The 12,078-nt window shown below is 46.6% G+C and overlaps 1 protein-coding gene across 4 annotated transcripts in view; it reads left to right on the forward strand.

Annotated features, from left to right (window-relative positions):
- The window catches only part of RASGRF2 (Ras protein specific guanine nucleotide releasing factor 2), a 110,860-nt gene extending 101,269 nt beyond the window's left edge, over positions 1 to 9,591 (forward strand). For all 4 annotated transcript variants that reach the window (XM_033086459.1, XM_033086460.1, XM_033086461.1 and 1 more), the window contains exons 22-27: positions 947 to 1,031; positions 2,889 to 3,086; positions 4,627 to 4,706; positions 5,706 to 5,823; positions 6,505 to 6,573; positions 7,130 to 9,591. In XM_033086459.1, coding sequence (XP_032942350.1) covers positions 947 to 1,031; positions 2,889 to 3,086; positions 4,627 to 4,706; positions 5,706 to 5,823; positions 6,505 to 6,573; positions 7,130 to 7,222 — 643 coding nt within the window. In that variant the 3' untranslated portion in view covers positions 7,223 to 9,591. The remainder of the gene's footprint in view (positions 1 to 946; positions 1,032 to 2,888; positions 3,087 to 4,626; positions 4,707 to 5,705; positions 5,824 to 6,504; positions 6,574 to 7,129) is intronic.
- The last annotated feature ends 2,487 nt before the right edge of the window (positions 9,592 to 12,078 follow it).

Consider the following 12,078-nt stretch of genomic DNA (forward strand, 5'->3'; position numbering starts at 1 on the left):
GCAGGAGCTTTACTGAGGTGGGCAGCACCCCAAAAATCCCCTCTCGTTCACAAGGTCTTTAATAATGGCTGATTCGGTCTATTGCAGAATGAATTATTTATTTAATAGACACAAAACTAACAGCCAGAAGACCTAAACTAATGCTGCTCAGGATAAAGACAAAAAGAGCCTTCTAGCAGGTGTATACAGCAGGAGGTTAAAGTACCTCTTACTGTTACAGCTAGAGAAGAAATATTATAACTTAGGATTCAATGGATCTGTCTATCCAGCTGTTGGGGCACACATGGAGATCCTTTCCCTCAATCCCCAGGGAAGTAACCCTAAAATCTGTGTCCAGCCTACAGGGAGAGGTCTCCAGCCCTTTGAGGTGTGGGAGGCTTCTGCCTCTGTGCTAACTGGTGTATCTTTTATAGTTTGTAAAGAGTATTTCCTTTATCTCTTCCCACATCTGCTCTCCAGACTGAGATGTTGATTCTCATCGGGAGCCTGAGCCCTTTTGGGGCCTGAGGTGACCCTTGCTGAGCCTTCCAGCCCCTGGGTTATGTGTCCCATGTGTGCAGCACAGAGGGGGACAGTCCTGCCACGAGTGTCCCCTGGGGGGACAGTGGCCACCGGGCTGGGGCAGCCACCAACACAGCCCTGACAAAAGGGTTTGCACACATAACAGGATAACGGGGTGTAAATAGGGTCACAGCGCTGGAAATTAGGATGGGGTGATGGGGGAGAGGGGATTAAGAGAAAAATAAAATCTTCTTTACAATATTTACCATTTCAGATGGCATTAAAAATGGTATAGTGAGACGCTGGAATTAGTGTAAAGCTGTGTGATTAGCTTGCAGCAAATTGAGGTATCCTTGAAATCTGCTTAGGCTGTGGTTTTACAGACAGACTCTGTACTGTGTTTGTGAAGATTTTGTTTCCTTTTTTCTCTCCCATCGATGTCTAGAGAGTTCCTTGGGCAGGGCTGGATGAAAGTGGATAAAAATGAGAGAACGCCCTATATTATGAAAACTAGTCAACATTTTAATGATGTAAGTACTCTCAAAGACAGATTTGCTTTCTAGGAACCCCATGGACTGTCTCTGACCTCTGGAACAAAAACACTGGGTTTTGTTGCAATGTGATGTAATGGGTTATCTATTAGTGACTGAATGCTGCAGCCTCTTTGTAATTAACCACCTAAATCAAAGCAGATGAAGATTCTCGTTTCAAATAATTGGTACTGAGCATTTCAGTGGCAATTTAACAGAGTAGAACATTTTAAAACTGTAGCACAGTGACTTTCAGCCAACTGAAGAAAATTGCAATTTCTGCAGGGAGATGTAACACCAATTCTCTTTAATGCCTTTGTATCCCTAAACGTATCTTCTTCCTCTATCATTGTGCTTGAATTTTACTGGGCTGACTTCCCAATCAGGTTTATCAGTGATGGCTTGGAGACCTTCCCACTGCATCCCCAACCCCTCTTCCCCGTCCCCATCCCCTCCACCTGCCTTGAGCTCTGCTCCCAGTGTCCTTTCCCTGAGGTTTATCAAGAACCATCCTCTCTGTCATGACTAGCTGGGGGTTTTCTGCCTCATCCATCAGTTCCTGAGACATTAGAAATGTCAGGAAAATTAATCCACAAACACCAGAGGTTTATGTCCAAAGAGGAAACAGAGGAGTCCTTTTTGCTTTATTCCAATAAAGGGAGAGGCCATGGGACATCCCCTGGGATCCCTCAGATTTTTGGCGGACTCAGCTTCCTTTTTATCCCAATTTCCTTCTCTCCTTCCCCATTGCTGAGGTACTTGAGAGGCACAGACTTCTCCTCCAATGCAGAACCCCCCCTTTAATTTTTAATTCTTAGAGAATTCATGGTTTTTCCCCATTGTTTCTTTCATCTTCCAATACCCAGTTTCATTTCTACAGTTTTATTTGTAAAGGCAAATGCCTTTCTCCATTCATCAATCAGTGGAATCAATCCCATTGTTTCTTGTATCACTCAGTGCTGGTTTCATCCACCAGCAGACCCACAGCTCGTTTGTAAAGACAAATCCCTCATTCCTCTCAGAAGGAATTGTGCTTCAATCCCCTGAGCCTTTCTCCCTGACCAGAACCCAGGCTAGCTCGTTGGAGCACACTGGTGCCATTCCAGGTGTGGGGAACTGCCCCAGAACAGGATTTCCTGGAGGCAGAACCTTCTGAGCTAATTGCTCCACAGTGTGCTCAGTGTCTGGGGTCAGGTAAAGGAGGAGAGGGAGGCTTTTAGCTTCTGAGGTTCCAACAGGTTGATTATGGTTGCAGGGTTCAAGGGCATAGAGCGCTGAGGGCTGCTGTGCCTGGAATTAAATACAGGGGCAAATCGGGGGTGGGTACAAACAATTAACCAATAGGGATCCTTAGGGGAGGAGTGGAGGGCAGGGTTTTACAGGGTTACAACCAGTGAGGGGATCAGGGGAGGAGAAAGGGTCACATGGAGCAAGGGGCATCGAGTTTCCAAAGGGGCGGAACAACTTGGGATTGGCCCAGGCAAAGAATGACATGGAAGGTGCTGGAAGGAGGGGCAGGGCTACAATGATGGACATGGAAGGTGCTGGAAGGAGGGGCAGGGCTACAATGATGGACATGGAAGGTGCTAGAACAAGGGGTGGGGTTAAGTGATGGACAAGGAAGGTGCTGGAAGGAGGGGCAGGGCTACAGTGATGGACAAGGAAGGTGCTGGAAGAAGGGGTGGGGTTACACAGATAAACAAGGGGCAGGAAATACCAAATAAAGTAGTTTTCAGGGGCAGATACAACTTGGGGACAAACCAGCTGGGGAAAACATAGGGGAATCTAGGAACAAACTGTTCTAACTGTAAACTGAATAAAATAAAATAAACTTGTGCTGAACATCTCCGTGGCCAGATGAGCAACCTGGTGGCCTCCCAGATCATGAGCTACGCCGACGCGCCCTCGCGGGCCAGCGCCATCGAGAAGTGGGTGGCCGTGGCCGACATCTGCCGCTGCCTGCACAACTACAACGGCGTGCTGGAGATCACCTCGGCCCTCAACAGGAGTGCCATCTACAGGCTCAAGAAAACCTGGGCAAAGGTGTCCAAGCAGGTGAGAGGGACGCGGGTTTGGTGTCCAGAATGGCCGCGGAAGGCGGTTCAAGATTCCGTCACTTGCTGTGCCCAGCAGTTGGGACAGGATCTCCCATCCTCTGAATATTTCTGCTTTTCCACCACCTAGGACTGGCATTTCACGTCCAGAACTTTCAAATGTAATTTTTTTTAACCTGTGGGAACAAAATGTCTTCAACATAACTGGCGGGTGCCAAAGATTATTTGGCCTGAACTGCTGAAATGTTCAAGTAAACTAAATTCAGGTATTTTCTGAGAGACACATCTGGGTGGTTACAAGCTATGGTTAAAGTCTGGTCAGGTGCCTAAAATAGGAACTGTGCAGAAAGCCTTTAGGAAGGTCAGAACCTCTCAAATTTCTGAGTTTTTCTACTCAGAAAGAGACTGTTGATTTGAAGTCTTCTTTTTCATTTAGGAACTCAAGTTTAGGTGCAGTGAACACCCCTCTAAAACCTTTACCTGGCTGCTGAGAATGTCAGCAAAACCTGTGAGAATGACTGCCAGCCACAAAAACAAGACACACACACATGGAAAAAAGGCCTGTCAGGATGAAGATAATCCAGTCTGTTGTGTTCTGTGTTCTAAATGGTTTAGAGAAATACAATTAAAATACACTCTGGCTGTACCACCTTCTCCAGTCAGCTTTTTCTCAGCTGCTTCACAGCTGGTGCTGTGCTCTTCTCTTTAAAAATCTGTTAAAAATTCTTTCAGAACAAACTGTTTTAAGTGGGTTTACCTCCAAAAGTTTTACAGATAGAATTTGTTTAATTTTTAAACTTTTTAATTAGAAAAGAAGGAACCAAACCCACAGCAGCTTGATGTTGTAGCACAGTCCTCTGGTTCCTATTGGGAGTGCAATCTGGGCTTTTTATCAGCCTGCTACGTAGAAGAAATTCACTCTGTCTGCCTACAGCTCTCTCTTAATTGGAAATTCAGTTTCAAATATGATGAATTTCTCATCATTCTCTACACACAAGTCTCAAGTCAGTAGCATGAATAGACTGAAAATCAAATTTATTTCACTTAAGAAGGAACCAGGGTCTGGTGGTGCCCACTGACAGTGATTTGTGTAAGACATGAATATATTCTCATTTACATACTCAGTTTTTCTCTGGAACTTGGAGGCAGAATCAGCTCAGTGCAAGCAGTGACCACCCCAGCTTTAGTGAATGCAGCTGAGGATCCTCAGCAGCACTTAGGGTCTGTTAAATTCCTGTGTGCACAGAAAGCTGAATTCCAGACCATTAATGCAATGAATGTGTGGGCTTTCCTCCATTTGCAGGGTAATAATATTAGCATAAATACAGGTTCTGTGTATCACTCATGGGGAAACTTTAATGCTGCCTGATCTCCATTTTCAGAAAGACAGGAAGAACTGCAGTAAAGCTGAATTCCTAATGCCTGTTGTACTACTCCTGAAAATGGGGTGGGGATGATAAGTGAATTACACCTTTGTTAAAATCTAATTCCAGTCATTTACGTGCACCTGCAATGACATTTGTAATGTATTTTCTTCCTAGACAAAAGCACTCATGGACAAGCTTCAGAAGACTGTGTCATCTGAAGGAAGATTTAAAAACCTGAGAGAAATGCTCAAAAAGTATGCCTCTCTACAATATATAAATGTGTTTTGTTATAAACATCACATAGTTCATGTTAAAGATTAATTGGCTTTGATTAAGCTTTAATAATTTTTTTTTTTTGCCTCATAACCTTTTAAATTCTAGTTGATTCTATTTGGCATTATTGTTTTGCAGAATATGCTGTGATTGAATACCCCAGATGGGTAAACATAGTAGCTCCAGAGAATTACTGAAACAAATTAAACTATTTTTCTGTGTGAACATTCCCTGTTGGGGTTTCACTTACACTGATAAACTTTTTCAATAAGTGTAGAGCCAGCTTTGTAAGTTAAAGTGTTTATGAAAACCAGGATTGTTCCAGTGGAGAATTTTAGGGCTTTGGGACTAAGCCTGTGTCAGGTCACAGACCCATTGTATGACAATAAATTCTGTTTCTGACGATAAATTATGAGAGGGACAAAAAGACAGGACAAAGGCACAGGGATGTTTCTTCTCCTGTGGCCTCCCAGCCTGCTGGAAAACAGCCTGCTTCTTTTGTGCAGCAGTCCTTGAATATTGTTTTCTTTAATTGATTTGCCAGATTGCATTTGGCATTCTGTAATTTTGGTATGCAGGATATTCCGTGTCAAGTGTTCTACAATTTATGTACTGATTCCAGCTGCATAAAAACCTGGTTTTTTGTGAGTTCTGTAATTGGAAGCAGGCTTTTCAGAATCGAGTGGCACAACTACCTCGAGTGATCTTGAGAGAAGCTGAGAGCTGAGCAGACAAATAATTAATGGTATAGTTTAAAAATGGCTTTAATGTTATATATTGGGCAGAATGCATTAAATTTACCTCAGGCAGAGCAAACACAGCTCAGGCAGAGCCAGAGGAGCTGTTTGTCCTGGAAAGGAGTGCAGCCTATTGATTAGAACTGGGCAAAGTAATAAAGAGTTTGTGCAAGGTAGAAAAAAAAAAAAAAAAGCATTTGCAAATGCAGCTGCAGGCAAACGAGCTGTTTTGTTGGTTCACAGCTGTAACCCACCTGCTGTTCCCTACCTGGGGATGTACCTGACTGACCTGGCGTTCATCGAGGAGGGGACACCCAACTTCACTGAGGAAGGCCTTGTCAATTTTTCCAAAATGAGAATGGTAATTTTCAGTTTCTTGTGTGCCTCGCCAGCAGGTGCTTAGCTGTGTGAGTTAATAATTGATTTCGTGGTGGCTCTGGATTTGGCTCTGGAGAAGGTGCTGGGTGAGAGAGGCAAAGATTGGAGAGCAATTCCTCAACCCAGTCTTCCATCACCACCTTCTGGCAGGATGGGCAATTCCACAGTCCCCAGTTCACTTGCTCAGAAGGGACAGCAAAAGCAGCTGCCTGGAGCTGGTGAAGGAGCAAGAACAAGCTTTTTTACACAGCCAGAGTTAGAGGAATGCAGTGATTCACCAGGAAGCAGCAATCACAGTGCTCCTCTCCGAGTGTGCTCCGGTCTGTCTGAAAAGCACTTTAAAGTTGATGCCTCTCCCTCTGCCGTGTAATGCTGTTCTGTAACAGCTCCTCCGAGGGAGCCATGGAAATTTCTCCTCTAATCTCAGCCTAATGCCCATTTTGGGGCTGCTCTCTTCAGCAGTGACTCGAGGCAGAGAGCAGAGAATAAATTCACTCGGGGCTGGCTGAGGAATAAATGTTTGATTTGGGGAAGTGAAGTCCTGGGGAGCTGTTGGGAGACAATCTCTACCCTTCCCTCCCCTCCTCTCGAGTTGAAGGGAATAATTTGGTGCAGGAATCTTGCTTTGTGGGGTGGCACTGACACCTGTGTGTTTTCTTGAAAGATCTCACACATTATCAGGGAGATCCGCCAGTTCCAGCAGACCTCGTACCGCATCGAGCACCAGCAGAAGGTAAGGCTCTGCCTGCCCTGGGCTCAGCTGGGACAGCAATTCCTGCTGCCACAGGGGTGATACCTGCTGCTCCCACACATGGGAAGGACAGACAGACACACGGACGGGTCCTGGGGGCGGTGAGACCCCCACTCTCTGCTTGGTGCCTTCTAAATAATTTTTTTTGCTGCTCTTTCTCTGGGGATTGCAGCCTTCAGGGGTGTGAGGGGTTCAGGGATGTGTTCCCCCTGCCCTGAGATGCTGGATGAGGGTCAGGAGGTGTCTCCTGAGACATCCTGAATTCTTTCTGCCTTGTCCTCTGTGACCAAAGCTGGTCAGTACCTTCAGAGAAGGCTCAGCTCAGACTCCAGAAGAGCAGCTTGGGCTGAGGTAACCTGGCGAGGGATTTGCCCATCCCTGAGAGGAATCAATCCTAATTAATTTCAGGGTGCTGCAGTGCATCTTTATTCCAAGCAGCTGTTGGGGTTTCCCAAGAAAACAACGCGGGGCGATCCCAAAACGCGCTGCAAGGGGCAGAAAGGAGATTTCTGTGAATTTCTGTGTTTCCCCTCCCCAGGTGACTCAGTACCTGCTGGACAAGAGCCTCATCATCGACGAGGACACCCTGTATGAGCTGTCCCTGAAGATCGAGCCCCGGCTCCCTGCCTGAGGGGCTGGCCTGCAGCAGGCAGCTCTGGGAGCTGGACACAGCCGTGCATGCCTGGACACAGCGAGAGAAACCGAGAAGAACAGCAGCTCTCTTTCCCGATAAGAGATACAGGGTCTCACAGCCTTTCCCTCTCAGGCAACACCAGTGAGTGTTGGAGGTGAAAGACAGACCCTTCCCACCCGGCTTCAGCGATTTCTGCTTTGCAAAGATCATGCTTGGCACCGTGATTTCGTGGAAAACAGGAGACTTTCCTGTGAACAGGCACTCACTGCAGCCATCTCACATGGCAAGGCAAGGGTACAGTTGGTTTAAATGGGGGTAATGTGCTCAGGTGCATTAGGATAAATAAGCAAAGTGAGGTGGCTGGGTTGATGTGTTCACTGGGGCATAATGTCTGTGGTGTTCTCATTGTGTTAATTTCATTGGAAAAACAGGATTTTAGCAATCTACTGCTTTGGAGTGATATTAAGGCAGCATCTAGTAGCTTCAGATCTGCAGTTGTTCAGAACACCTGCTGTACATTTAATGCTACTCTTTATAAACATTTTCTGCTTTAACCGTCTCATCAGCCTTCTCTAAGGTGACTGATTGTATCTATAAAAATTATTTGTAAATATCTTTTCCATCAGTGAGAGTATTTACAGCATGGAGAGCACAAGGGCTGGTGGAATAGTTGTAGATAGTTGCCAGCTGGGAAGGTGAGGGACCCAGAGGGGTGGTGCAGGGGATAGAGACTCACATTGCACACAGCTCTGGAAGAGGCACTTTATTTTCCTGCACCTCCTGCAGCTTCTCTGACAAGTCAGGCTACAGAGCACTTTGTGACACACTGTGGAGAGAAATTCGTGTCTGTCTGGCAGCAGGTGGTGATCAGCAGCGAGCACTTGGAGCTGGAGTGGCAGTTTTGTTTTACGTCGAATCGGTGGCTTGAAAAAATGTCTATTCTGTTTTCTTTTTTTTTTTTTGGTTCAGTCATTTGGCACTGACTCTAGCTGTAAAACGTGTCAGTGGCAAATATTGAATGCCAGCAAACTCAAGGTGTGTGTCTTTATCGCAGCTGGTAACTATCACTTGCATACATGTTTGAGAAAATGTGCTGTTTGTAAACGTCTGCAGAGCCTCTGCTTTTGTGATGTACCAGGTGGATAGGTGTCATTCCTACAGTGGTTGGTACTTCTTGTGTTTTCCTCATCAAGAGTGGCCTGTTGTAGCTGCATGGGAAGTGAGCTCAAACGCTGTGAAGTCGTAGTGTGGAACACAGGTGTTAGCACTGTCGAAAACAAAACCTGGCTGGAAAAGTGTCCTTTTCCAATGATACTCAGCCAGTCGAAGAAATAGGGCTATATCACCGTATACCTCCCTTAAATCCTCTCAGGGAGACTGATGTTTAGAGTAGCTTGTGACCTAGGCCTATTTGATCTGACATATCTTACACAGTGGTGATGCTTCTTAACGCTGGCGATGAGAAACGGACCTGCCTGGCTTGTGGTGTTTGTCTTTATTTGCACTTTAATTCCACTGCTGGCCCAGCCCAGAGCTGCACAACGAGTTCCATTCGTTCTGTCTGAGTGTGACTGCCAGCATCTACAAATGTACCTTAGCAACTGTAAATTCCATTAGGGTCCTTCTCCACGAGGACCACCTCCTTGTAAATAACTGCATGGGGAGGTGTCACGCGTACTGGAAAATTCCTCCGCTGGAAAAGCAGACAGCAGGAGAGATGGAAATGCTAGGAACACTTTAAATAGCTCTGGCTAATGATTGCTGTGGAAGTGTTACTTATAGAAGCTTTGTATTGTGAAAAAAAAAAAAAAGCGTTTGTTTCTTTTGACTAATGATTGACGAGAAGCTGATTGCATCCCAGTGCATGATATGAGGAGAAAAAAAAAAAACAAAAAACGAGCATGGTTTATTTGGACCACACAACCAACTGACTGTGTGTTTTCTGTACAAAAGCAGTTACCATTCTGTGGTTTCATGAAACACTTTCAAGCGATGGAGCAACAGGGAAAACGTGGTCCAAAAACGTGAATTGTTATGTTGGCTTTATTGTTTCTCTGTCAACAAAACGTGTAACAGTTTTGTGTCGGTGTGAACGGGCACCTCTGTTGTACGCTATCAAGTGCTGCTTTATCTCACCAAAATCTCCTGATGCTCCCAGGGTTACCGGCACCAATCTGTGCTGCTGCCACACGGTTCTGTGCTCCACACGGGTGTGCTGGCAGTGCTGGCAGAGCAGGACCTGGCCCTGGCCTGGAACAGCCCAGCTCAGCCCCTCTGGGCGAGCTCATCCTGCTCCATGCCAAAGGTTCCCTCTTGCCCCGGCGGCCGGTTCAGGTCGGGTTCAGGATGCTTCGTCTGTGTTCGCAGCAGCAGCAGCAAAATTGTGTGAAAATTGTTGTGGTCACAGTAATGTTTGACTTGCTGATGGCTCGCGTTGATGTTTTCGCTTGGGGATACAATGCTTTTGTTTAAAGCACAGGGAGAAGTGAGGACGCGCCTCGCCGCCCGCAGCCCGGGGCTGGGCACAGCTGGGCACAGCTGGAAACAGCTGGGAACGGCTGGAAACAGCTGGGAACGGCTGGGAACGGCTGGAAACAGCTGGGAACGGCTGGGAACAGCCGGGAACAGCCGGGCTGTGGGCTCAGAGCTGCACCTCGGAGCGGCCCCAGTGCCTCTGCCCAGCCCTGCTGCGGTCCGGCCACGGCAGCGCTCAGTTAGGACGGGCTTAGCCCAGCCTGGCCGGCTCAGCCCAGCGCTGTCGCTGCGGCACTGGGGTCCCTGTGCCCCCCAGCACAGCCACAGCTGGGCACTGACATCTCCTCCATCTCACGCCCGCCCTTCTCTCTGCTCTCCGGGCTCCGTCCCTGCGCTCCCGCTCCCTTTAGGATCGCGTCCCTCGCAGCGGGACCATCCCAACCCGGAGCCGGCCCTGCAGCGAGGATGCCCCGCACAGAGAAGGCTCCAAGCGCCTCTCCAGTTGCCTTCTGAGCCCCCGGCCCGGCGGGGGATGATGCTCCGAGCCGCTGGCCGCGGTGGGGATATCGCGGTTCGGACGCTGCTCCGCGGTGCGAGCGCTCGGACACGGCTCGGACACGGTTCGGACACGGAGAGCGCTGGCCACACGCTGGCACAGGGTTAGAGTTGCCTTCACCCCCAGCCTTCACCCCGAACCCAGCCGGTGTAGTTAGTCAGTGTCCGAACCCCTCCGCCTCGCCCGTGTCCGTCTGTCCGTCCCTCCTGGAGGTGAGACCCGGCACTGCTCACCCCGAATTCGGAGTGAGGAGGAGGTCCCCCCCGTCCTCTTTCTGCTTTCCTGGTATTTTTGAAACTGATTATTGTTCTGTAGGATGAAAAGGAACTTAATTATTTTAATTATTTATTAACTTAAACCATGTTGATTTTTTGATTTCAGGACATGTTGATTATCCCGAACTTTCCTTCATGTGTGTTATTTATTTTGAGGGTTTTACAAAGCCATTGTTTTGTTTCTATCGACACTCAGTCTTTCATCCTTTCACTCTTAGCAACAGCATTAAACCTTGATGATTTAAAACTCTCACCCACCGGGACATTTTTTACCCACTCATAATTTAACTCACCAAGGGCAAAACCCTTCAGACCTCATTCTGATAATACCTTAGGCTTCACCGAGAGCTTTTCATACGTCTTTGGGGATCTGGCTCTCAGCTATTTGCCTGTTACAGTTTTTGCCTCCAAAGGTCAAATGTCTCTGTCTAGGATGCTTCGTGTCCAAAATGCTGCTCAGTGATTGTTGTTCTGTTGTACCTTTGTTCCTGAGGTTCTGTTTCCTAGGACAGTGGATGTGTGTTTATTTGACAGATGTACCTATATCAAACGTGTTACTTAGTGCACAATCCAGATGTTTTTTGCATGTATTGCAACTTCTCTTTTGACCTGAGGTTATTGCTTTGTATCGTTAGTAAGGCACACCAGGCAAGGTGTGGTGCCTGTGTGCCAATAAACATTCTTTTCTTTCCTGAATCTCACTGCAATTTATTGTTTTACCCCCTGTCATGAACAATTCTACTCCTTCTGAACTACTGAGTCCCTTAGAAAAGCAAGTCATTGGAGAGAAGAAAAAAAAATTTAAAAAAAGAGAAAATTCTGGGTATTTACTGGGAAGGAATGGTTTGAATTGCTGAGTTTTACTCTTCTTTTTCACTCCTGGTGCATTGCAGCTGCCATGGGCATCACTGGTAATAAATGAGACTGGATTAGCACTGGTGTCCACACATCCTTTCCTTTCTCTGGCTGCTGTCCTGCCCTGGATTTAAAATAACAGTAAAGGCACTTTTTATACACAGGAAAAGGCAGAAAACACAGTGGCTTGTAAGCACTCATGTCCCTCCCCTCGTGATAGGAAAACAAGTCACATGGAGATAAAATGGCTTGCACATTGAAGAAAAATAGATGTCAGAGTTTGGGAGTGCAAAACCAGGTCTGCAGCTGGTGTTACACGCTTTAATCACCGTTGAACTCAGGAATTTCCTGAGAAAGATTCCTCTTAAATTTGTTTCAAGAATTAACATTTCAGATAAGTAAACAGCAGTGGCACAGCAGGTCTGGGTAAGCAGGAGATATAGCAAGTGACTAAACAAAATCAGCTTCCATTCAGTACTTTGTGACCTTGTGGCCACATCTTCTCCGTTCTGCTTCCATTTTTGGTGCTTCACATAAAAACTGAAATTAACTGAGAGAGCAACTTACCCTTGAGGTTGTCAGCTACTGTCACAGAAAGAAAAAAAATTATAATACTTCCCAAGCAGCTCTGCTTGAAAGTCCTGCAGGATAATTTAATTACAAGTTGTTTCCCCAACACTTTAAACCATTCA

Source organism: Catharus ustulatus (assembly GCF_009819885.2).
Source record: "Catharus ustulatus isolate bCatUst1 chromosome Z unlocalized genomic scaffold, bCatUst1.pri.v2 scaffold_26_arrow_ctg1, whole genome shotgun sequence".
Lineage (NCBI taxonomy): Eukaryota > Metazoa > Chordata > Aves > Passeriformes > Turdidae > Catharus > Catharus ustulatus.